Raw genomic sequence first — 25,038 nt, forward strand, 5'->3', positions numbered from 1 at the left:
AGTATACCACAACCAGTACCTCAGCACTCCTCCCAGACACCTGAGGTTGGGCCCGCCACCCTGCCACTACCACCAGGTTGGGCCCACCATCCTGCCACTACCACCAGAGCTGGCACGCATCTGTATTCACTAATTGTAGATATGAAGACTAAACCACTAAGCCCATTGTAGCCACCACTAACATCAGTGGGAACTGCTCAAGACACAGAGGGTTATCCTGCCACTGCTACTACTATCACCTACACCACACCTCCTGCCCAAGGGGCACAGAACCCACTCACCCACCTGGTGCACAACTATGACTACCAGCAAGACACTTGGAGGCCCAGGAATCAGTCCAGTTGGGCCTTCTAACACCAAGGCCAACATACACCACCCTGAGGCCCCTAAATAGGCATAATCAGCCCACTGCTGCTATCCTAGGACCCCAAACCCTGGCCCACCTGGCATCCCAGTCCCCAGCAAAAAATTTCCACAGCCTCCACTAATAACTACCCCCAATTCAGCAAGGGAATCACAGCTGCCACTGATTCTATTTAAGGAAAAATAAATCATACAGACACTATACTAATGCATGCACCCAGAATCAAAGCCAAAGTGCCCTACTCAACCAACACTATAAAAACATCTTCAGGAATCCGTACAAAAGCAAATTCAAAAAATTAGAAGTGACCATTACACCAGCTGCACAGATATCAATGTAAGGACACAGAAAACATTTTTAAAAGCAAGAAAAAGTGACAACTCTGAAGGAACACAATAATTCTCCAGTAATAGATCCCAATCAAACAAAACAATTATAAAATCCAAGAAAAGGAATTCAAAATATTGATTTGAAAGAAGCTCTGTGAGATAAAAAGAGAATTCAAAAACACAAGGAAAAGAAATCAGAAGAACAATTCAGGATATGAATGAGAAATTTACCAAAGAGACACTATTAAAAAAATGCAGACAAATTCTGAACAGAAGAACCCACCAAATGAATGACAAAATACATTTGAAAACTTTAATAGACTAGATCAAGCAGAAGAAAGAACCTCAGATCCCGAAAACAGGTTTTTTGAAATAACCCACTCAGACAAAAATTTTAAAGAAATAATTTTTTAAAATGAGCAAAGCTTATGTGCTATATGAACACCATAAAATGAGCAAATATTCAAATTGCCGGTATGCCAGAAGATAAAAAGAAAATGAAAGAATTACAAAATCTATTTAACAAAATAATTGCTGAAACTTTTCCCAAGTCTAGCAAGAGATTTAGATATCCAGATTCAGGAGGCTCTGATAGTTCCAAAAAGATGTAAAGTAAAAAGATCTTCTTTATCCCACATTATAGTCAAACTCTTAAAAGTCAAAGACAAATACAGAATTCAAAAAATAGGCAAAGGAAAATGTCTAGTGACTTATAAATGAACCTCCATTCAACCAAGAGTGGATTTACCATCAGAAATCTTACAAACCAGGAGAGAATAGGATGACATATTCAAACAGCTGAAAGGAAAATACTGTCAACCAAGAATATTATACCTAGCAAAGATATTCTTCATAAATGAAGAAGAAATGAAATATTTCCCAGACAAGCAAAGCTGAGGGAATTCATCACCACTAGATTTGCCATATTAGAAATTCTTAAGAAAATCCTGTGAAAGAAAAATAAGGAAAGAAATCAAGAAAGCAAGAGGGAAAGAGAGAATGAGAGAGAGAAAGAGCAAGAGAGAAAGAGAGAAAAAGAAGGAAAGAGAGAAAGAGACAGAAAGAAAAAAGAAAAGAGAAGAAAAGAGAAAGAAAGACAGAAAGAAAAGAAAGAAAGAAAGAAAGAAAGAAAGAAAGAGAAAGAGAGAAAGAAAAAGAAAGGAGGGAGGGAGGGAGGGCAGGGAGGGAGACACATGAAAATATAAAAACCACTGGTAGAACAAACAAAAAAGGAAGATAAAAGATTCAAATGTTATCACTATGAAAAAGAAAACAAAACCACTATGATAAACAGTAAGAGAGAAAGAAAAGGGACAAAGGTATAAAAAACAACCAGAAATTAATTAATAAAATGATAGAAATAGGCCCTCACATATCAATAACCTTGAACGTGAACAAATTAACTTTCCTCAGTAAAGCTAATGAAATGGATTTAAAACACACACACACACACACACACACACACACACACACACACACACACACACACAGTGACCACAATATGCTGCCTACAAGGAACTCATCCCACCTGTCATGACATATATAGACTGAAAGTAAAAGGATGGGAAAATATATTCCATGCAAATGAAAACTGAAAGTTAACAGGAGTAGCTATATTTATATCAAAGAAACAAACTTTAAGTAAAAAACAATAAAAAACAAAAAAACAAAGAAGATCATTATATAATGATAAAGGGATCAATTCTGCAAGAAGATATCATAATTCTGAACATATATGCACCCAATACCCCAGCACCCAGATATACAAAGCAAATATTAGTAGATCTAAAGGGAGAGATAGAATCCAACACAATAATAGTTGGGAACTTCCACACTCCACTCTCAGGATTAGACAGATCATCTAGACATAAAACAAAGAAACGTTTCACTTAAACTGCACATTAGACCAAAGGGACCTAACAGAGAGCTAGAGAATACACATTCTTCTCATTAGCACATGGAACATTCTCCAAGATCAACCATATGTTAGGACACAAAACAAATTCTGTGAAGTTGAAATCATATCAAGTATCTTCTCAGACCACAATGGAATAAATCTAGAAATCAATTACAAGAGGAACTTTAGAAACTGTACAAATACATAGAAATTAAATGATATGCTTCTGAATGTTGGGTCAAGAAAGAAATCACACAGTAAATTTAAAAATTTTTGAAACAAACAAACCCAGAAACACAACTTACCACCTATGAGGTATAGCAAAAGCAGTACTGAGAGGTAAGCTTATAGCAATAATTACCTACATCAGAAAAGCAGAAGGATTTCAAATAATACAACCGGCAACTCAAGGAACTAGAAAAGCAAGAACAAATAAAACCCCAAATTAGTAGAAGATAAGCGATCATTAAAAAGTCAGGAAACAACAGGTGCTGGAGAGGATGTGGAGAAATAGGAACACTTTTACACTGTTGGTAGGACTGTAAACTAGTTCAACCATTGTGGAAGACAGTGTGGCAATTCCTCAGGGATCTAGAACTAGAAATACCATTTGACCCAGCCATTCCATTACTGGGTATATACCCAAAGGACTATAAATCATGCTGCTATAAAGACACATGCACACGTATGTTTGTTGCGGCACTATTCACAATAGCAAAGAGTTGGAACCAACCCAAATGTCCAACAACGATAGACTGGATTAAAAAAATGTGGCACATATACACCATGGAATACTATGCAGCCATAAAAAATGATGAGTTCATGTCCTTTGTGGGGACATGGATGAAACTGGGAAACATCATTCTCAGTAAACTATCGCAAGGACAAAAAACCAAACACCGCATGTTCTCACTCATAGGTGGGAATTGAACAATGAGAACTCATGGACACAGGAAGGGGAACATCACACTCCGGGGACTGTTATGGGTTGCGGGGAGGGGGGAGGGTCAGCATTAGGAGATATACCTAATGCTAAATGACTAGTTAATGGGTGCAGCAAACCAACATGGCACATGGATACATATGTAACAAACCTGCACATTGTGCACATGTACCCTAAAACCTAAAGTACAATAATAAAAAATTAAATTAAAAAAAGAAATAATAAAGATCAGAGGAGAACTAAACAAAATAGAGACTAAAAAATAATACAAAAAATCAATAAACCAAAAAGTTGGTTTTTTTGAAAACATAAACAAAATCAATAAACTACTTGCTGGACTAACCAAGAAAGAGTAAAGACTCATATAAACAAAATCAGAAATGGAAAAGGAGGCATTGCAACTGATACCACAGAAACACAAAAGATTATTAGAGACAATTATGAACCACTATATTCACTAACAAACTGAAAAACCTAGAGAAAGTAGATAAATTCCTAGACAAATACAACCTACCAAGATTGAATCAGGAAGAAATAGAAAGCCTGATTACACGCCAATAACCAATAATGAGACTTAATTAGTAACAAAAAGTCTCCCAAAAAAGAAAAGTCTATGATCAGATGGCTTCACTGCTGAATTCTATCAAACTTTCAAAGATGAACTAATGTCAACTCTTCACAAACTATTCCAAAAAATTTAAGAGGAGGGAATACTCCCTAACTCATTCTACAAGACTAGCATTACCCTGATACTCAAACCAGGCAAGAACTCAACAAAAAAAGAAAACTGTGGGCCAATAGGCTCGATGAATATAGCATTGAAAATTCTCAATGAAATACTAACAAACTGAATCCAACAGCAAGTCAGAAAAAAATATACATCAAGTTGAATTTATCCCAGGGATGCAAGTATAATTTAACATACACAAGCCAATAAATGTGATACATTGCATCAGTAGAGCGAATGACAAAAAACATACAATCATGTTAACAGATTCAGAAAAAGCATTCGATGAAATTTAACGTTGCTAATGATAAAAAGTCTCAACAAACCAGCATAGAAGGAATGTACCTTAATGTAGTAAAGGCTATATGACAAATCCATAGTTAATATCATACTGAATCAGGAAAAGTTGAAAGCCTTTCCTTTAAAGCCTAGAACAAGATAAGGATGCCCATTTTCACCACTCCTATTCAATATAGGACCGGAAGTCCTAACCAGAGTAATCAGGCAAGAGAAAAAAAATAAAAGGCAATCTAAATTAAAAAAGAAAGAGTCAAATTTTCCCTTTGCTGATGTATATTTAGAAAAACCTAGAGACTCCATGAAAAAACTCTTAAATCTGATCAATAAATTCAGTAAAGTTGCAGAATACAAAATCAACATATAAAAAACAGTAGTGTTACATATCAATTAAAAAAAACATAAGATACCCAATACCATGTACTTTAGCACCATCAAAAATGAAATACTTCTGTATAAAGTTAACAAAATGTATACAAGATCCATGTAGGAAAAACTACAAAACTCTGTTGAAAGAAATCAAATAACTAAATAAATAGATATTCCACGTTCATGGATAGGAATACTTAATATCATGAATATGCCAGTCAAAATCCTAGAAGGTTAGTTTGTAGATGTTGACAAAGTGATTTTAAAGTATATATGGCAAGGCAAATGACTCAAAATAGTCAACATAAAATTGAAGGAGAACAAAGTTGAAGAACTGACTCTACTCAACTTCAAGATCTATTATAAATCTACAGTAATCAAAACAGGTTGTATTGGTGGAAAAAAAAAAAAACAGGAAAACAGACCAATGGAACCAAATAAATAGCCCAGAAATAGGCCCACATAAGTGTAATCAACTGATTTTTGGCAAAGGAGTAAAGTTAATACAATGGAGCAAAAATGGTATTTTCAACAAATAGTACTTGAATAACTGGACATCCACACGCAAAAAAAAATGAATCTAGGCATAAACCTTATGCCTTTAAAAAATGATCTCAAAATGGATCATAGATCTAAATGTAAAACTCAAAACTATAAAACTCCTAGAAGATAACATAGGAGAAAACATTGATGATGTTGGGTATGGCGAAGTCATTTGAGATACAACACCAAAGGCATGATTCATGAAAAAAAGAACTGATAAGCTGGACTTCCTTAAAATTAAAAACTTTTGTCTACAAAAAGACACTATCAAGAAGTTGAAAAGATAAGCCACAGAGTGGAAGAAAATATTTGCAGAAGACATATCTGATAAAAGATTATCCAACAATATACAAAGAATTATTAAAACTCAATAAGTAATGGAACAATCTGATTTAAAAATAGGCCACAGACCTTAACAGACAACTCACCTAAGATGTTATATAGTTGGCAAATAAGCATATGAAGAATTTCTCTAAATAATATGTCATCTGGGAAATCCAAATTTAAACAAAAATGTGATACCATTACATGGCTATTAGAATGACCAAAATCCAAAACATAACACCACCAAATGCTAGTGAGGATGTGGAGCAACAAGAACTCCCATTCATTGCTGGTGGAAATCCAAAATGGTCCAACCAGTTTGGAAGACAGCTTGGTGGTTTATTTCAAAACCAAACATATTGCTACCATAAGATTAAGAGATCATGCTCTTTGTATTTATCCAAAGTAGTTGAAAACTTATGTCCACACAAAACTTGCCCATGAATGTTTACAGCAATTTTATTCATTATTGCCAAAACTTAGAAGCAACCAATATGCTCTTCAATGAGTGAATGGATAAACTGTGATATATTCAGACAATGGGATATTATTCACCACTGAAAAGAAATGAGCTATCAAAACATGAAAAGACATGGAGGAAACTTAAATGCATATTATTTAGTGAAGGAAGCCAATAATGAAAACAGTACATACTATATGATTCCAACTATATGACATTCTGGAAAAGGCAAAACTACAGAGACAGTAAAAATATCAGTGGTTGCCAAGGATTAAGGAGGAGGCAGGTACCAATAAGTGGAGCACAGAGCATTTTTAGGGTAGTGAAAACCTTCTTTTTGATACTGTAGTGGTAGATTCATGTCATTATACGTTAATCAAACCTATAGAATGTACAAAACCAGAAATGAATCCTAAAGTAAACTATGGACTCTGAGTGATAATGATGTATTAATGTAAGTTCATCTATTACAACAAATGTAACACTCTGGTGGAGGATGTTGATAATGGAGGAGGCCATACATGTGTTGAAGCAGGGGATATATGGAAAATCTCTGTACCACCTGTTGATTTTGCTGTGAACTTACAACTCCTCAAAAATGAAGTGTTCTTTATAAAAGAAGAATAGAGAAGAACATTATCTCTGAGGAATTCTCAGCCGAATTTCTCCCAGCTTCTGTCATACGATTGTGGTCATGCTTGACACAGGTGTTGCCATCACCATGGCTGAAGTAGGGAGTATATGGCAAGTCCAGAGTTCGGTCTCTTTTGTTCCTTTCTTTGAGATGTGGCAACCTCAGTACCTTGCCTAAAAAGAATGCTAGCATTTCTAGAACAGTTAGTAAGTATTGATAAGGATTCTTTACCTGTGTTATCTTGTTTAATTTTGACAACCCTACATTTAGATATCTAGACAGATAGGGCTACTTAATCTCAGAGATGCTAAGTAACTTCTTTGACATTATATAACCAGGCCAAGGCCAAAATTAAAGCAAAATGGAACAAATGAAATTTTAGAAATATTGATTAGACAAGCAAGAACATGCAGGTTTGTAGAGTTTCTCAAAGTACTCTTTCTTCCTTAGGATTATTTGAACCTTCCCTAATAAAGTAATGAACTTCGTGTGAAGAGGTATGTTTTATTCAATTTTGTGGGCTCATAGGTTTATTAAGCACCTCTTATTGCCTGCATTCTCAGTGCCCCCTAAAAGACACATAAAAGCTGGAACATAGGAGCATTCAGTACAGATCTAATTTGACACCAATCAGAAAGGGCCAAACCTTTGTGCTATTGCCGAACCACCAGAAATAGGTAAGGGTCCCCAGCTGACTGGGCCACACGACTGCACTGATGTTGACCTCCTTATTTCTTATGGCAACAAATGGAACTCGGAGATGAACATGCTCCACAGGACCTAAGGAAACAGAAAAAAAAAATGCCAGCATTTATATTCTGGATGTGGTCAAACTATCACACCCCTAGAATCTTTTTTTTTTTGAGACAGAGTCTCGCTGTTGCCCGGGCTGGAGTGCAATGGCGCCATCTCGGCTCACTGCAGGCTCCACCCCCCGGGGTTCACGCCATTCTCTTGCCTCATCCTCTCCGAGTAGCTGGGACTACAGGTGCCCGCTACCTCGCCCAGCTAATTTTTTGTATTTTTAGTAGAGACGGGGTTTCACTATGTTAGCCAGGATGGTCTCGATCTCCTGACCTTGTGACCTGCCCGCCTCAGCCTCCCAAAGTGCTGGGATTACAGGCGTGAGCCACTGCGCCCGGCCACCCCTAGATTCTTAATCTTAATTTCTATTAGCATCCCCTGTAATAAAGGAAGGGTCACAAAACCACACATGTTGGGAGGTGTGTATACGCACTTGAAATGAAGCACTGGATATAACAGGGAATTCAAATCAAGTCTCAGATTTTTTGAGTGGCATCTGAACTAAATTTACATCTGATAAGTCTAACCACAGATGCTTATGAACCTCTAATACAAGGACAAAGCTGATTTACTAGACACTTAGCCAATAAATGGGAAGATAAACAGCAGTCTATTTTGTTATTGATGATTAGCCTGTATTGTGATTTAGGGTCAGTGTATTGTGTGGAGGGCTCTTTCATTATTCTTGATTGTTAATGGGTTTCCATCTCCTTCAACAATTGGCCATTGTGCCTCATCATCTGCAGTACACAGTGGGTGTCATTCAGAAACTGGCAAGGCTGTTTTCCAAACAGGGAAAAGTATATCTCCCTAAATCAAAGTAGAAACAAATGCCAGGTTCCCAAATAATAAGAAATCTGCTTGCAGAAAGGTAACCAAGCTTCTCATTTTTTCCCTCAGAAAACTGATATAAGCAGCATGATATTCTAAACTAGCAAGTAGAATATACATGAACACACCCTAGGCAATAAGTGAGGATTTTACTTTCCAAACTAAAATGAGAAGAGGACAAAGCTGATGAAAAAGTGTTAATGTGGCTGGGCGCTGTGGCTCACACCTGTAATCCCAGCACTTTGGGAGTCCGAGGTGGGTGGATCACCTGAGGTAGGAGTTCAAGACCAGCCTGGCCAATATGGTGAAATCCTGTCTTTACTAAAAATACAAAAATTAGCTGGGCATGGTGGCAGGCGCTTGTAATCCCAGCTACTCGGGAGGCTGAGGCAGGAGAATCACTTGAACCCAGGGGGTGGAGGATGCAGTGAGCCAAAATCACACCATTGCACTCCAGCCTGGGGGACAAGAGCAAAACTTTATGTTAATTTAAAAAAAAAAGGTGTTAAGGTATCAGTGTTGCATCTGAGAGGTAAATAGTTTTTTAACACTGCAAGATTTTTTCTTCCTTTTTCCCTCCTTTCCTAACCCCTTCCCTTACTTTCCTATCTTTCTGTCTTCCTCCCTCCTTCTCTTCTTTAATCCTTCCTACATAACCAAATCCAACTAAAATATGTAAATCTCTTCCTATTATGTCAGAGCACATTTTCTTGTTTCCACCATCATCAATTTGATGAGAACAAGTAATTGAAGAGATTTCTATATGAAGTTCTTAAGCTACAACTGTAGCAAAGACACCTCTTCAGCCTGGAGGCCTTGAATTCTTATTGGTGGAGCATTTTTCAGGCCATCTAGCCGTCCTTATTTGCTTCCCTGGAAATTCTGGAGGCAAGTCAGTTCAAAGGGAAGAAAACAGATGAATGTTTCTCATCTCAACTCTTGCACAAATGTACCCATAGGATTTTTTCCTTTATCTTACAAGTCTTAATCCTATGCAGACTATTACCTTGTTCTAAAAATAAGGGACAACATTTGCTCTGCCTTCCTTATATTAATAAGAACATATGAAAGTGTTATGTGGTTGTTTAAAGTACCATATAATTAATGAAAGAACGTCATGATTTCTACCACTACTGCCCACCACCACCACTGCTATCACTGTTTCTGTCTGTCATTGGGTAGAAGTCCCTCTAAGGACTTCAGTGAGCATTCTCCTGAGTCTAACTGGACATATTCTGTGTCATAGGTAATTTTATATTGAAGGGGAAAGTGTTTGGACAGTGACTGCTATTTGGGTGGGGAGAAAAGCCAGGCCAGTGTATGTGCAAAGGATAAATGCTTGAGGGGGATGGATGCCCTAGTTTCTATGACATACTTATTTCACATTGCATACCTGTATCAAAACATCTCATGTACCCCATAAATATATATACCGACTATGTACCCACAAAAATTAAAAATAAAATAAAACCGAATACTTAAAAGGAAGAGTATCTACACCCTGAGAATGCTTTCTGCCTAAAGTTCTCTGCCTTGACCCCAGACATATGGCAGCTCAAGATTTCTCTTAGCAAACACTTTCAACTTTGTCAATTCAGATACACGTTTGGTTGAAGGTTGACTTATTTTAAATAAGGAATTTTTTGTTATTATTTTTGTATGATTTGTCTGTTCATGAGAGTAAAAAAGGCACAAGATATGAGAAAATAATGGATACTCTCATTGCTTTGTTTACTCATTTTTAGGAGTTTACCTAATTTATGTCTCTTTATAGTTTGTGTTTTATTGATCAATGGGGAAGAGAAAGAGGCTGTGGGGAGGGGCTCCTGGCTAGTCCACATCCAAGGAGGGAGATGAAAAACTTCTTTCTCCATGCCCAGATTCAAATCTCTCATTTTTCTCCTGATAGGAAAGGGGCCCCTTTGGGGGATGCTTTTACCTTCGAAGTCACTGCTTCTGTTCTCACTGCTATCCTCCAGAAAGCATGAAGCCCATTCCCCAACACACCTCAAGGGAACCCTGGGATCTTCCACAGTTAAGCAATGATGCAACTATGGTTCATGGCCTTGAGTTTCTTCTTGGCTTTCTGTCACTTGGGGGCCTTGGCTCTGTGAGAGCTGACAGTGTTAGTGACAGTGATACCCAAGAAGATAAAAAGAGACCCCCTTCTCCATAAACTTATGCCAAACACCAAAAGGATGTCGCACTCATGACTTGGAAGACCATCACTCATGGTTGCATTTATTCAGCTTCAGGACAAGCATGTTTGGTTAAAAATAATCCTAAGGAACACTACCATATAGCAGTTTTTAGAGCAAAATTCTGAGCCAGGACCCCTGGGCTTTGATGTGGAGACAAACCAAGGATCAATGAGAAGAGATGAGAGCTGAGCAGATTCAGGAAGGAACAGAGAAAACTCCTAAATTCCTCACTGTCAAATAGTGCCTCTTTTGATAAAAATCTAATAATCCGTGCGAGATTGGTTATTATGGGCAGCTAACAACTACTTTTGTTAGCTAATGGCCCAAGGTAAGGGCAAGAGCAGTCTCCACAATAAAACTGTCTGGAAAATGCAGCCATGATTGATTTGGAGGGAATTATGAGCACGATAAAAGTTTCAAGGAACATTTCCTCGCTCATGCACATAAGCCAGTGTAAACCTGTTCCTTGCTGTTGTGTTTTTTGCCAGTAAGATACATTGGTTGTCACACCCTGAAGGCAAGGCCCACTCTTGGCAGAATCAGAAATGTGGGTGGGCAAGTCCTTGGAATAGAGGAATGTGAAGTTCATTTTCCTTCTTTGTCTTCATTTTTAAATGCAGCAAAAATGTCAGGTATGGAGTTAATAGGAAGTACTTAGTAAATACTCTAATTTACCATGCACCAAGCTGGGTGGTAGGCAGCATTCTACATACTGCCTGGACAGTATGTAGAATGGACCTGAAATTGCTGTCCTTAGGAAGGTCTGCATGCAAGTTGGCCCCAGGCTGGTATCTGGGAACATGGCTCTGGGAGTGTTTCCAGTCAACTGTTAACTGTTAAGAGTGGTTCGCTCTGCCTAAACTGCTCTTGCAAACAGTATGGTTTATTCCCAATGCTTTCCATTGGGAATCTGGAGTTTCAGTATATGCCAGGCAGAGGGTACCTACATGACTGGCCCCCATTTAAAACTATGGGCACTGAGGCTCTAATGAGTTTCTGTTTTTGGCAGCCTTTTTATACACGTTACAACTCATTGCTGGATAAAGGAGTGTCCTGTGTGACTTTGTAGGGAGAAAACTCATGGAAGCTTCTGCCTCGTTTCCTCTAGACTTTGCCCCCTGAGGCTTTTCCCTTTGCTGATTTTGTTTGGTACCCTTTCGCTGTAATGAATCATAGTCATGAGTGAAACTTTAGCTGAGCCCTGTGGGTCTGCCTAGTGAATCACCAAACCTGGTGGTGGTCTTGGGGATACCCAACACATGCACACCAGTTTGATTCTCACAGCCCCCCTTTTAGCTAAGCATTGAAGATAAGACATATATATATATATAAGCAATGATACAGCTATGGTTCATGGCCTTGAATTTCTTCTCGGCTTTCTGTCACTTTGGGGCGTTGGATCAGTGAGAGCTGACAGTGTCAGTGACAGTGATACCCAAGAAGATAAAAGGAGAACCCCTTCTCCATAAACTTATGCCAAACACAAAAAGGATGTGGCATTCACAACTTGGAAGACCATCACTCACAGTTGCATTTATTCAGCTTCAGGACAAGCATGTTTGGTTAAAAAAAAAAAATATATATATATATATATTTTTTTTTTTTTTTTTTTTTTTTTTTTTTTTTGAGACAGAGTCTTGCTCTGTCTCCCAGGCTGGAGTGCAGTGGTGTGATTTTGACTCACTGCAACCTCCACCTCCCAGGTTCAAGCGATTCTCCTGCCTCAGCCTCCCTAGTAGCTGGGACTACAGGCTTGTGCCAAAACGCCCAGCTAATTTTGTGTATTTTTAGTAGAGACGGGTTTCACCGTGTTAGCCAGGATGGTCTTCATCTCCTGAGCCCGTGATCTGCATGCCTCGGCCTCCCAAAGTGCTGGGATTATAGGCATGAGCCACCGTGCCCGGCCAGCATTGAAGATAAGAAATTGGAGGTTTATAAAGGCTAAGAACATTGACCAATAGTAGACATTTAACAAAGGAATGTGATCATAATTCAAGCACAGATCTCCCTTGTTCTAAAGCCTGGGCTCATGAACACCGTGCACATCACCCACCGGGTTTCTGACCCGGTGCTTCTGACACAGAATGGTTGTAGTTGATGTGGTGTGGTTCTCACCACTTTGCCTATCCTATTTATGGCTCATTTGTAGCAGCACTCCACTTCCCCACCAGAACGGAAACTCTGTAAGAGGAGGGCCATATCTGCATTGTTACCTCCTAGTGCCTAGCAGAGTGCCTTGCATATTTTAAGACTTCAACAAATTTTTGTTAAATTAATTAGTGAATGATTGGGTGTTTTGTGTGTGTTTACTATTACAAAAGCCCCATGAGGCAAGGTAGCAGTCAGAATTAAGCCATTTTAAAATTGGAGTTCAGGAGATCCAGAAATGAAATTATTTATCTCATGGCCATGTAACCTAGCATTTTTAGGGACATGATTGAGCTCCATAATCCAGGTCTCCTCTCACACACATCTCTTACCACTTTTGGTCCCTTTACTGGCATTGTGACTGGAGAGCCAGGAGACTAGCTAGCTTACTGTTTGCCAGGGACCTCTTAGGTGTAGGTTGTTTATACGATAGAGTTGATGCCATCACTGAGTTGTTAATAGGAGGGTGCTCCTTGTTTTCACTTAGACTCTTTCAGAACTTATGATTTTCACCATATGTAGCATATGTAAGTAAGAACCAAGGAAGTCTTTAGACCCACGAATATCACTGATACACATGTGGGAAACCAATCCCAGCCCCATGACAACATTTCCTTGACCCGACATCCTAAAATCACAACATTAAAGTTTCAGTTAACATGCATCAAATTCTAGAATAGAAAATACACAAAATGCATCCAGCACAAATGAAATATTTTGGAACACCAACTGTTCTTTTGGTTTGTGCCAAGCAACAGCCAATAGCAATGAAATAAATCTAGCACAACAAAATATTTTTGGAGAGTTCTTAGAATTGTCAAAACAGAATGAACTTGCAGTAACCTTATATGTAAAAATTAATTTTGTGTGTGTGTTTAGTTCTACATTAAAAATATCTAAACGTGTTTCTTTAATCCTTCTCTGGCTCTTACAACACAAATAACAGTTGACTTTGATTTGTGCAGTCTTCATTCATAATAGATTGAGAATGAGCCTAAGACTATCAACCAGATGGCTTATTTCTATCTTTTTCACTTTGAGGATTCTCCAAAAGGAAGAGAGGAGACTTTTACCTGAACGTGTGTGCATGCACGCATTTATATCAGAGCACAGTGGTGCTGGAAAAGGAGGGCCCAGTTGGAAATATGTTACCCGAACTTCAAAATAATCAATCTATTTCAGTACCATAAAACTCAGAAACACAGATGAGTACATATCTACACCATTTGGTTTGGGTAATTGTAGTAGTCACACTGAACCTGGTCTCAGCTCTGAATTTTAGGAAGTCTGAACAGACCAAGTTGCCAACTGGGAAGAAAGGGAAAACGGGGCTGGTGCCTGCTACTTACAAACCACATGCAGGAAGAGGACAGCTGTGTCTGAGCCAAGGTTGTTCTCTGCATAGGCTGTCACCTGGAAGATCCCCGCACTCTTATACACGTGCTTGATGCCGTCCTCAATGGGGCTGAAGTTTGCGTAGGACACAGCAATCCCATCCCCAAAGTCAAGCTGGATGTTTGTCCTTTGGAGATCACCCTGCAAGATGGCATAGCAGATGGGTCAATTTACTTGGTCCAGCCAGACTCCTATCTGATGCTTCCTCCTGTTGCTTCAGCATCAACCTCTGATGACCCATAGTCTTTCCCAAAGGGCTGAAACACCTGCAACACAATGATCACACTCCTATCTGATCCACAGGGTACTATGGGCAGGCACTATGGACCTATTGTCCTCATTGCCCAAGCTCGGGGCAACCTAAGTTGGTATGACACTGGAAATAGTGGGCAAGGTAGACCCTCTGTAAAGTTCTGAAGGGAAGCCAAGTGTTTCACTGACTCCCTCACACACATAGTCTAATTCTCCTTCCGTGTCATAATAACTGCAATCATAGTAGCAGCTAATAGTTACTGAGGTTTCTTTATTAGTGCCAAGCAAGTAGTCTCCTCATAATTCCATATTATAGAAAGTATTTTTGTCCCCATTTGTCTGGGGACAAAAATAAGTAGTTAGACCAAAGTTTCATAGTGAGTACGGGAAGACCAGGTTCCAGACCCAGTCTGGTTTCAATAATAATGCCCTCAGTTGCCATGCTATAGTTGTAATTGCTCCTATTTTGAGTATTTGCTATGTTACCAGAATTATGCTACTCACTTAATACACATTATATAACGTCATCTGCAAAATAGCAGCAGGGATAGGATGGCAATTCCCACTCTACAGATGAATACTGCATACCACCCAAAATTATACCCTTGTTCTCTTATCCTTGAACTTCCCTAAATCTACTTAAGCCTCCTCTTCCCTGAAGCCTTTTCAGATTGTCCCAGCTCACAGATAGCTCTGTCTCTTGGAAAGCCAAGAGCTCTCTGTGTACTACCTGGTAACATGATGCCAATGATTCAGGTGAATGCATCTCACCACCCCAAGCCAACATTTAGCTTCTTAAGGGCCTATGCTGAACCTCATTCTTCTTGCTCCCCATACCCCCACCCCACCATTATATTGGGCCAACACTTTGGATCAACACAATGCACCTGACCACAAAACAAAGATCCTATATGAAGAATAGCATTGCTCTGTTCATATATGAAGATGAGTGATAGAATAAAGAGAGAAATACATCATTTTGGAATTATGAGCCAATCCTTCTGCCCAGTGAATGTGCACTGATCACAGTTTCACTTTCCATCTCTTCCCCCATGGCAGCCCAGATGTGAATGAAATATTGATAGGTGCTCTCTTGCCCCCCACACAATGTCAACTATCCTTGAGTTTATGAATATAAATTAAAGTGGAAATGAACTGGAGGCAATTCAAATGGATAAGATCATGGCTCTTCACACCCATTCAAGAGAAGGTTTTTATAGCTGTGGTCCTGGAAACTCCCTAGTGGAAATGTGATAATGACCTCCTCTGAATCTTAAAGTCCTTTAATTCAAGCACCTGCTGTGAGTGAAGGCTAAGAAATCTGTCAACCCAGGATAAGGAACCCTCACCACCCTGTCCAGTGTGCTCCTGACTTTAAAGGTTTCTGAAGTGCTCGTACTTGTGAAAAAAAGACTCCTGGCCTGTTTTGCCTTCTTTCCAAGATCTCAAGAGCACAGAGCAATTTGCATATAATTTTAAAGGGCTGTGTCAATCAAGCAAGCCTTCCTGCTCTACCACTCAGCAAAGAGTGCCTAAAATGCCCTAGTATAGGAAGCAATTCAACAGCTTATAAAAGAAGCGGACAACAGAGATATTCCCATACTGGAATCAATGTATGTAGTCTGATTTTACTGCCCAGATTTCAGAAGACACTAAAAAGGTGAAAGAATACAGCATCTAGCTGACAGAAAAGCAACTAATACAACATTCTTTATAAAGATAACTTTAAAGGATTTCAATAATCTTCCCCATCCTCATGCTCATACTTTCAAGACCTTGTGAAAGCTTTGTGGGCTTTTCTAATCAGTGGGATTAAGGGTCAGAATAAAGCAAAAGAGGCTCCTAAAAGCAACAGATAAAATTCAAATTTCCTTCCTCTGGCCAAGTTTACAGTTTATGGTCTTATGGTAATAAATATTCTCTCAGCAAAGCAGACTTTAATGGAGACCCTGAAGAATATATCCAGATCTGCATGCTCCAGAGGCAAGTGGGCTCCCACTGCAGACTGGGTCTTTATTGTGGGATAAAGGGAGGAGGGTCAGTAAATACTCCAAGCCCTCTTTCACCGTTGTCTGTCTTCTTTCCAGAAATTTCAGCTTCTCACCATTGACTTTGGTGCAAGGGTCTGTGGGAATGTAAGATCTTCTTTTTCCCTTCTGGGAATGGTCTAGCTTGGAGTTCTGACCTCAGAGACCCAGTTGAGCACCTACCTCCTCCATGAGGATGATGAAAGTTGCATTGTGCCCCTGCTCCGCCACCAGCCGCCCATCGGTTGTCACCACATGGAGGCCCCGAGGGGCTTTTCCAGGGCACATCTGGGCCTTGGCGGTGTACTTCTCCCTTAGCCCATCTGTGCAGTTGTTGGACACAATCCGCCGATACCTAAGTAGAATTGACAATTGATAGTGGTTTGTGTCGATTGTGTTGTTGTTGCTGTTGTGTGTGTGTGCATGTGTGTGTGTGTTATAAAGGGAATGTAAGAAAGCAAGAGCAAAACAGATGCTTCACACAGCGGCCCCTAGAAACCAAGTCTCAAAAAGACAGTCATTTACGGAGCTGAACAAATGCTGAGGACCTGCTATCCCTCCATCTTGGGAAGAGTAGCTCTTTAAACATTATTATTGATCCTACCTGGTGAGCCACAGATTGGATCAGTGTCTAAACCAGACAAGAAAAATCAATGTCTGACTCACACAACAAAAGAGGAGGCAGACTCATTGGACTAGGGAAATGGGAAAAGCAGGTGCTTCTACTTGTGAGGGACAGACCTGTTTCTATCTCCCAGAGGCCATCTCCAGCTTTCTTTGTACCAGAAAGCAGGTAGAACATCAGACTTTTTCTAACTCTGATTAATCACGAGGCTGCTTCCTATCTTCCCTATTCCTCCAGGGCATCATTCCTTCCACCAATGCCTAATAGCCCTTTCTGTGGAGCCACTGGGCTATTTCAGAGAACATTTTTTTCTCCTTGCTAATATTTCATTTCCCACTGAGCATAAATGCCAGATTAGAAGCACAAATTTGAAACTCCTATTCAATCTCACTATCCCACTATGTAAAATTATCTTATACAGGAGGTCAGCATAGGAAAATCACCTGACAAAGCACTGTGACCTTCTGTGACAAGGACATCATTATGTACAATGACACCATGTCATCTTCCTTGCCCACCAACCCCAGCATATGAAGTCAAGCCAAGAGCTTTCCTACAACCCTGATCTGCATGATGGGCATATTTCCAGGCACATGACCATCTATAAGGCTGCACTGAAAAAACAAATGTTCTGGTAAAAAACCACATGCAAGAAACACACCACCACTATGACCATCACCACCATCATCACCAGCAGCATTATTATCACCATCATCATCACCATTACATTTTGTTTTCTTTCACTCACTATGTCAAGAATAATTAACAAATCCATCTATGTTGCCTTCCTATGGTGGTTTCAAAAACAGAGAAATTTACAATTCTTTTTGAATGATATTAGTCTTCCATCATACCTGACATTTTCCCTGGGTCCCCCGTGCCACCCCACTGCTAAACTATACCTCCATTCAGAGATCCCAGGAGATGTTAAGCTAATGTTATATGTCATTATTGTCTCAGATCAAATTATGATATATTTTATTGCATATATACATCTTTTTTGTCAACTGAGCTTATAATGGGTCTAAGGTTATTCTGGTTAACATAGCACCACTTGCCCATATGGTAGCCAATATGGTAGCTCTCCTTGTGGCTACTGAGCACTTGAAATGTCATTAGTGTGACAGTTGAAATGATAATATTTTGGAAATTTTGGGTTAAAGAAAACATTGTTAAAATTAATATCACCTTATTTTTTACATTTTTAATGTGGCTACTAGAAAATCTGAAATTACATATATGCCTCATATTATAGTTAATTTGGTCATCACTGGTCTAGACAGTCAAGATTTGTAATCAATTTATACTTTCTCAGGATGTATAGTTACAAGACACTCAGTTTTCACTGATGATAGGTATTTCAGTGGGTACCATGTCCTAACACAAACTTGATATCATCTATTCTTCTTTTTCAACCTCAATTGGCCATTAACTCAAGCTGGCTGATGATTTGTAAACATAAGCCAACATTTACACAATCTGGAGGTATTGGTAGACATCTGTAGCATATTTGTTTTCTTTTTTTTTAAATTGCCATTCCCTTTCATTCTCCTGAATTATTTTGTTAGCTATTTGGGATTTTGGCATACCTAAGTTGCTTAAAATGTGGTCTACCTACACATGTCACATGATCCTATGAAATGCTTTAATTCAATTCTTTTATAATTCCGTTTTAACCTGCAATCACATTCAGCTTAGGCCCTGGCTGGGAATTTGGTGGCCCAGCTAATAACTTGTGTGCATAATACTCCCTTTCCTCAAACTTCCTGCACTTTGTTCTCTGACACCACAATCTCTTTAAGTTCATGCTGTTGGATCTGCAATTTGAATGCCTTAAGTCCCTAAACTAGACTCCTACAATTAAATAACAGCAAAGATCCTTGAGCCTTAGCTCAGGCTCCAGGAACAGCCCTCCCAGAACTAAACAGTTGGCATGCATTTCAGAGTATCTCAGACCAGTCGGCACTTCTTTTTCATCATATTTTTTCCTTTGTTGACATCAGTTAGGTAGATAGTACCCAACATTATGTTACAACTAGCTGTGACAAAAGCATCGAGAAGATGAATAACTTGACTGAGGTGACAGAAGATCCATTGGGAGAGTTAAGACTGGCATCCAGAACAACTCAGTCCCTTGCTACTCAAAGAGTGGTCCAGGGACCAGCAATATCAACATCGCATGGGAGCTCACAGAAAGGAAGAATTTCACCGTGACCCCAGATCTCCCAAATCAGAAGCTGCATTTTAAAAAGATCCCCAGATGAGTGATAGGCACATTAACATTTGAGAGGTGCTATCTTAGACCACCCATCCACTTGCCAAACCTGTTCTGGGTTATAGAGGCAGCAAAGGAAAGGGCAAGACAACAAATCTTCAAGAAAATGTTTTTCAAGCATCCGAAAGAGTAACTAATACATGAACAAAGAGATAAACACGCATGTAATTTGAGAATTCCTGAAAGGGGTCCTTGACATTTTTATTCCAGGAATTCCTAGAATGGAACTTTTGAGTTTTCATTTTAAGTTTTCAGTGTCAGTGTCAGAGTTTCAGTTCATCTTTCACTTGAGAGTAGTGTAATATCTGCACATCACTTGTATGAATTTAATTCACTTGAGTGTCAAGGAATAAGACTACATGACCTTCCAGAAGAGAAGGATTAACCAAAACAGTAACTATGGTCTATCATAAGTAAATATCGAAAGGTATTGAAATCTGGTAGATCAGAAATCTCTTCGGATGCTCCCCAAATAGATACTCTCAGCTAAAGAACTCCTCATTTCCCCTCAAACGCCATTTGTTATAAACAGATTCTATCTTCACTCCATTGTATTCAATAGCAATGCATTTCCTTTGGTCCTAGTTTAGAGAAACAGGAAAACAGTGAGCTGAGTTCCTGTAGGTGTTTTACTTACCCAGTGCTGTTAAGGTAGCTTTGACCAAGGCTGCAGTCCTTTGATGGGGATGCTGGATTGTACCAGAAAGCTGGGACACACTGGCTCTCCCCATGTCTCTCATACCCATAGTCACTGTCAGGAAAATGAATATTGCATGCTAGTATATATGTACAAACGCTAAAATAACCGCAGGCACACACAAACATATACACGTCCCTATTGCCATCCAGAAAGTCATAACACATTGTTTTAAATATCCCCAGTGATGGCAAATATTCATATTTTGAAAATGAACTTTTAGCTTTATAAATAATTCCATATCATTTGGAGTCCAGTCGACAGAACAAAATAGCAACTTAGCAAACAGAAATTCTAGGTTTAAAAAGGTATTGATATAAATAATGTGGCAGGTACATTGGCTGGGGAGTAAATGTAGAGGATGCTGTTAAAAGTACATTTTAAGTCACAGTAGAATTATTGAAATAAGTACATTACAACAAAGACAATGACTCACCCTCTCTGAAACAAGTATATACATGTCCATTCACATGGACACATACAGCCATTCAAACTTTTCCTGACTAGATAAAACAAAGGCCTCTATTTCCCCAAAAATAAAATTAAACTACACTGTAGCTCTTTTTGTGTGTTTCTTTAAAATCCGAGCCATAATAAAATGAAGAAAGAAAGTCTGCTACGATTTCTTTCCCCTCTTCTCCCTGATGCAAAATGGGAAAGTAACAAAGCAGTGTAGAAAAGGAGGTCCCCTCTCTGAAGTCCAAACGGTGTTTCCCTACTTCTTGGAGTTTCAAAAGACTCCTGGTTATGTAAATGTCAAAGTAGAAGAACAATAAAGTAGGGAGAAGGTATTATTGCTCTTGTAGCCAACCAGAGATCATTGAGGGTAGTGTCACTTGGCAGAATTCATGTTTCTAAGTTAAGCATCCTAGGGTTTTCTGAAACTCACTGATGGGGCAAAATAAACTGGACATATAAATATTAATCCATTAAGTGTTAATAAAACATAAAGCAGCAGAAAATAAGTTGCTTTCTCAGAACCCACAACTCCTTTCTTTTTCTGCTTCCTGCATATTCTTTGAGCCAAGATTTTGTGGAAGTCCAATGAAAACAGAGGCAAATTTTCTTTGTGTATATCTACAACAGGAATGAAGGGGAGAGGGGACTAAAAATTTAAATTTAATTCCACATCTACTTATAACTCACTATGTGCCCTGCCTTGTAAAATAATAATAATAATAATAAAAAACTTAAAAAGGTGTGACAATCCCTGTCCTCAAAGGGTTTTCAGTCTTTGGGGGAGAGAGATATAGCATACCCCAAACATGACCAAAGAACAGAATAAAACTGTATGCAGCACAGCACTAAACAGTAGAGCTAAGAAGAACCAATTGATTAATAAGATCATACACAATAGCTTCGGAGTCTGACCCCACCCCACCTTCTTACCCATCTTCCCATCAAACTCTTAACTGAACACTTCTAGCCAGCCTTTTCAACCCTCTTTATCTTTTTATATGTAATCCCTCAGGCTTGAAGCATTCCACTTTTTTCTATATTTGGTAGTTTCCTACTTATCCTTCTTTAATATCTATGTCATAGAAGGCCATCGCTGGTTCCCCAGACAAAATCTTTGAGGTCATAACCTGTTGGTAACTATAAATGGAAGCTACAAAAGAGCAGGGATAATTTTCAGTTTTTGTTTTGTTTGTTTGTTTTTGGCCAATATGAATTTAGAACAGTACCTAGGACATTTCAGGCATTAAATATTTATTGGGTAAATGAATTCCAATTACATTAGAAAGTAATTGCAGCTGGGCACAGTGATTCACACCTGTAATCCCAGCACTTTGGGAGGCTGAGATGGGTGGATCATCTGAGGTCAGGAGTTTGAGACCAGCCTGGCCAACATGGTGAAACCCCGTCTCTACTAAAAATACACAAAAATTAGCCAGGCATGGTGGCAGGAGCCTGTAATCCCAGCTACTTGGGAGGCTGAGGCAGGAGAAGTGCTCGAACCCGGGAGGTGGAGGTTGCAGTGAACCAAGACTGCACCACTGCACTCCAGCCTGGGCAACAAGAGCGAAACTCCGTTTCAAAAGAAAAAAAAAAATATCCCATTGGATTACATGATTGCATTACATCTATCTCTGCAGGAAGACTGTGAGCCCATAACTGAAGGTACAGTGTGGACTGCAGAGAGTAGCCCCCAGTGCCCAACAGATTCCTGTGGAGTTAATGTGACAAGAATCATGGATTTCTACGTAGAAAGGTGGAACTTGAGATCAGTCTTGATATTGGCATGTTTAAATGAAGCTGGAAGGAAGGAAGAAGAAAGACATTTCTGCCAAGTAAATGTTTTGGACAAGCCTCCTGATTAACTACTGGAGATCTCTCAGCCTGACAGTTCATATGGACTCAGTGTTGTGCCAGCTTGTAACAGCCCATGAGAGCTCACAGTTAACATCTCAGAAATTTTGCAAGCTAATTAATGGTTAAACAAAGCCACTATTTAAAATGAAATTGTATGAAATTTCAATTATATAAATTATATTACAAAGGTAATACTTAAAGCATACATTCTTGATTACTATATTTTATTATTATATATAATATATACTATATTACATAAAAATATTCTATCATTCTATTGTCCATGCTATTGAGGTGCTTTTACATCCATGTATCTGTATGGTGGGAATATTATATAATGTTGTGGTACTAGCTATCTCTCCCCAATTCTGCGTTCACTCATGTCAGGTTGGTAGTTTGAAATCTGCCATGATGGGAATATGTATAATGATCAGCAGATACCATTAATCAGGGAGTACTAATTTGTTTGTTCCCAGAGAGCCAGCAGTTGAATATTTACAAGCACACCGCTGGATCTCTTATTTCTCTCTTTTTTTCTCTCTCTCTCAGACAGAGTCTCACTCTGTCACCCAGGCTGGAGTGCAGTGATGCGATCTCAGCTCACTGAAACCTCCGCCTCCCAGGTTCAAGTGATTCTCCTGCCTCAGCCTCCCGAGTAGCTGGGATTACAGGCACCCACCACCATGCCCGGTTAATTTTTGTATTTTTAGTAGAGACAGGGTTTTGCCGTGTTGGCCAGGCTGGTCTCAAACTCCTGACCTCAAGTGATCTGCCCACCTCAGCCTCCCGAAGTACTGGGATTATAGGTGTGAGCCCATGTTCCTGGCCTGAATTACTTATTTCTAACCATTTTTTATCTGTGGAACTATCGGGCTGTGGTGTATCCTTACTACTTATCAAAAATTCTCCAGTTGTTTTCTGAGGTAAATCTATTGAATGTCCTACTAAACCTAGGGATTACTGGTAATCTATGAAGGAAGGGTGCTCTCTCTCAAGCAATTTTAAGAATGAAAGAAACATCTTAATGGTCTTTGCTAAATATAACCGTGTTTAGCAGTTCTGTTCAGCTCTGCTACCTGTCAGCAATGCAGTAATTTTAAAAGGTGCACCAGGCATGTTGCTTTGCCCCAAAGAGTAAAAAAATCTCATTAATATTTAACAACACTAGTGGAAGCTGGCTGCCTCCAAGCTGTGGACTTCTTCATTAATTTCTCCTAAATGTATATTAAAATATCTCATACAGCCCAACCTCCTTCCCAGCTCTGAAGTCTGCATGATTTAGACAAACAAGCAGCTCCAGCTGTTGCTCCAGCTTCCTGGGGAAAGGCATTTTTCTGTTGAATTGTGAGGTTTGGACAGAATGCACCAGAAAGTTTGATTTGCCTCGGGGAAGTCTGCTGCTGCAGATTCTGCAAACACACACACATTTTCCTTCAAGAAATAAGTCACCTCTGTGTCTTTCTCAACTATAACAGCTTTAGAAGTTCTAAAAGTTTAGGGACAACTTTTTCATTTCCGGGAACCTGTATGTCTTCCAAATCCCATTCAGGGAAAAGGCTTAGATTCTAAAGGAGGGATAGCCAGGACAGTATAGAAATAATAATAATAATAATAATAATAATAATAATAATAATAAAACTCTGCATGCCAAAATAGGAAGGGATACTTTTATTCTTGGATCCAATCTCCTAAGTTGGTAGACTGGAAAAGAAAAGCAAAAAGAGGAGAAATGACTTTGCCAAAGATTGTACACAGCTGACAGTGGCAGAGGTGATAATGGAGACTCCTGATCCCTGTTCAGCATGAGTCCAATCCCATAGGGCACCCACTGGCTCATTAAGGAGGCCCCTAGTCCCCAGGAATGACATTCTGAGACTCTTGGAGCCAACCAAGAAGTCATGGTCTCTTCCAGACAAGCTGCAGGGGCTCTCAGACCACTCACAGCCATATCACAGCCTCCCTGATTCCCATTTCTCCATCCTCCCATCTGCCAGTTGAGAGTCCAGTACTCGTGATCTACAGGCACCCTGTTCCACTTTAGCAGGCAGAATAGCATGGTAGGTTTGGGATTAGGCAGATAGAGGTTCTTGGTAGGCATGGAGTGAGCACTCAACAAACACAAGCAGGCCCAACAGCAACAAAAACAATGGATTAATCATTAACATCATCATTTAGCTAAGACATAAGCCCAAATACAGCCGTAAAGAAAAATTACAATTATATCCCAACTATTTCAGAAAATGCTTGGAAAATCCAACAATCATTCCTCAAATATTTCTCCTAATCTAATGTTTTCTTTAGGTTTATGTTTTCTTAGTCTCTTATTTATTTCTTTGAAGTACTGCCTATTTTCCTTTTCTTCCTCAGCAGGAAGTCTACATAGTTCCACCACCACCTCCTGCAGGAAGCCTTCCATGATTACTTCAGTTCACAGTGATCTTTTTGTTCTCTTTGTTTTGTGTATCTCTAGTACATACAGTCAGAACCAGTGCTGTTCAATAGAACTTTCTATGATAAGAGAAATATTTTATATTAATCTAATATGGTAGCCCCTAACTAGTGCAATGAAGGAATAACATTTTT

At 39.2% G+C, this 25,038-nt stretch overlaps 1 protein-coding gene across 1 annotated transcript in view; it reads right to left on the bottom strand.

The window, feature by feature from the left end:
* SORCS3 (sortilin related VPS10 domain containing receptor 3) overlaps positions 1-25,038 on the bottom strand; it is a 620,618-nt gene that overhangs the window by 33,572 nt on the left and 562,008 nt on the right. The window contains exons 17-20 of the mRNA XM_003255445.3: positions 20,083-20,196; positions 16,729-16,900; positions 14,221-14,407; positions 7,534-7,667 (exon numbers count right to left, since the gene is read on the bottom strand). Coding sequence (XP_003255493.1) covers positions 7,534-7,667; positions 14,221-14,407; positions 16,729-16,900; positions 20,083-20,196 — 607 coding nt within the window. The remainder of the gene's footprint in view (positions 1-7,533; positions 7,668-14,220; positions 14,408-16,728; positions 16,901-20,082; positions 20,197-25,038) is intronic.

The sequence above is a fragment of the Nomascus leucogenys genome, chromosome 3 (genome assembly GCF_006542625.1).
Source record: "Nomascus leucogenys isolate Asia chromosome 3, Asia_NLE_v1, whole genome shotgun sequence".
NCBI lineage: Eukaryota > Metazoa > Chordata > Mammalia > Primates > Hylobatidae > Nomascus > Nomascus leucogenys.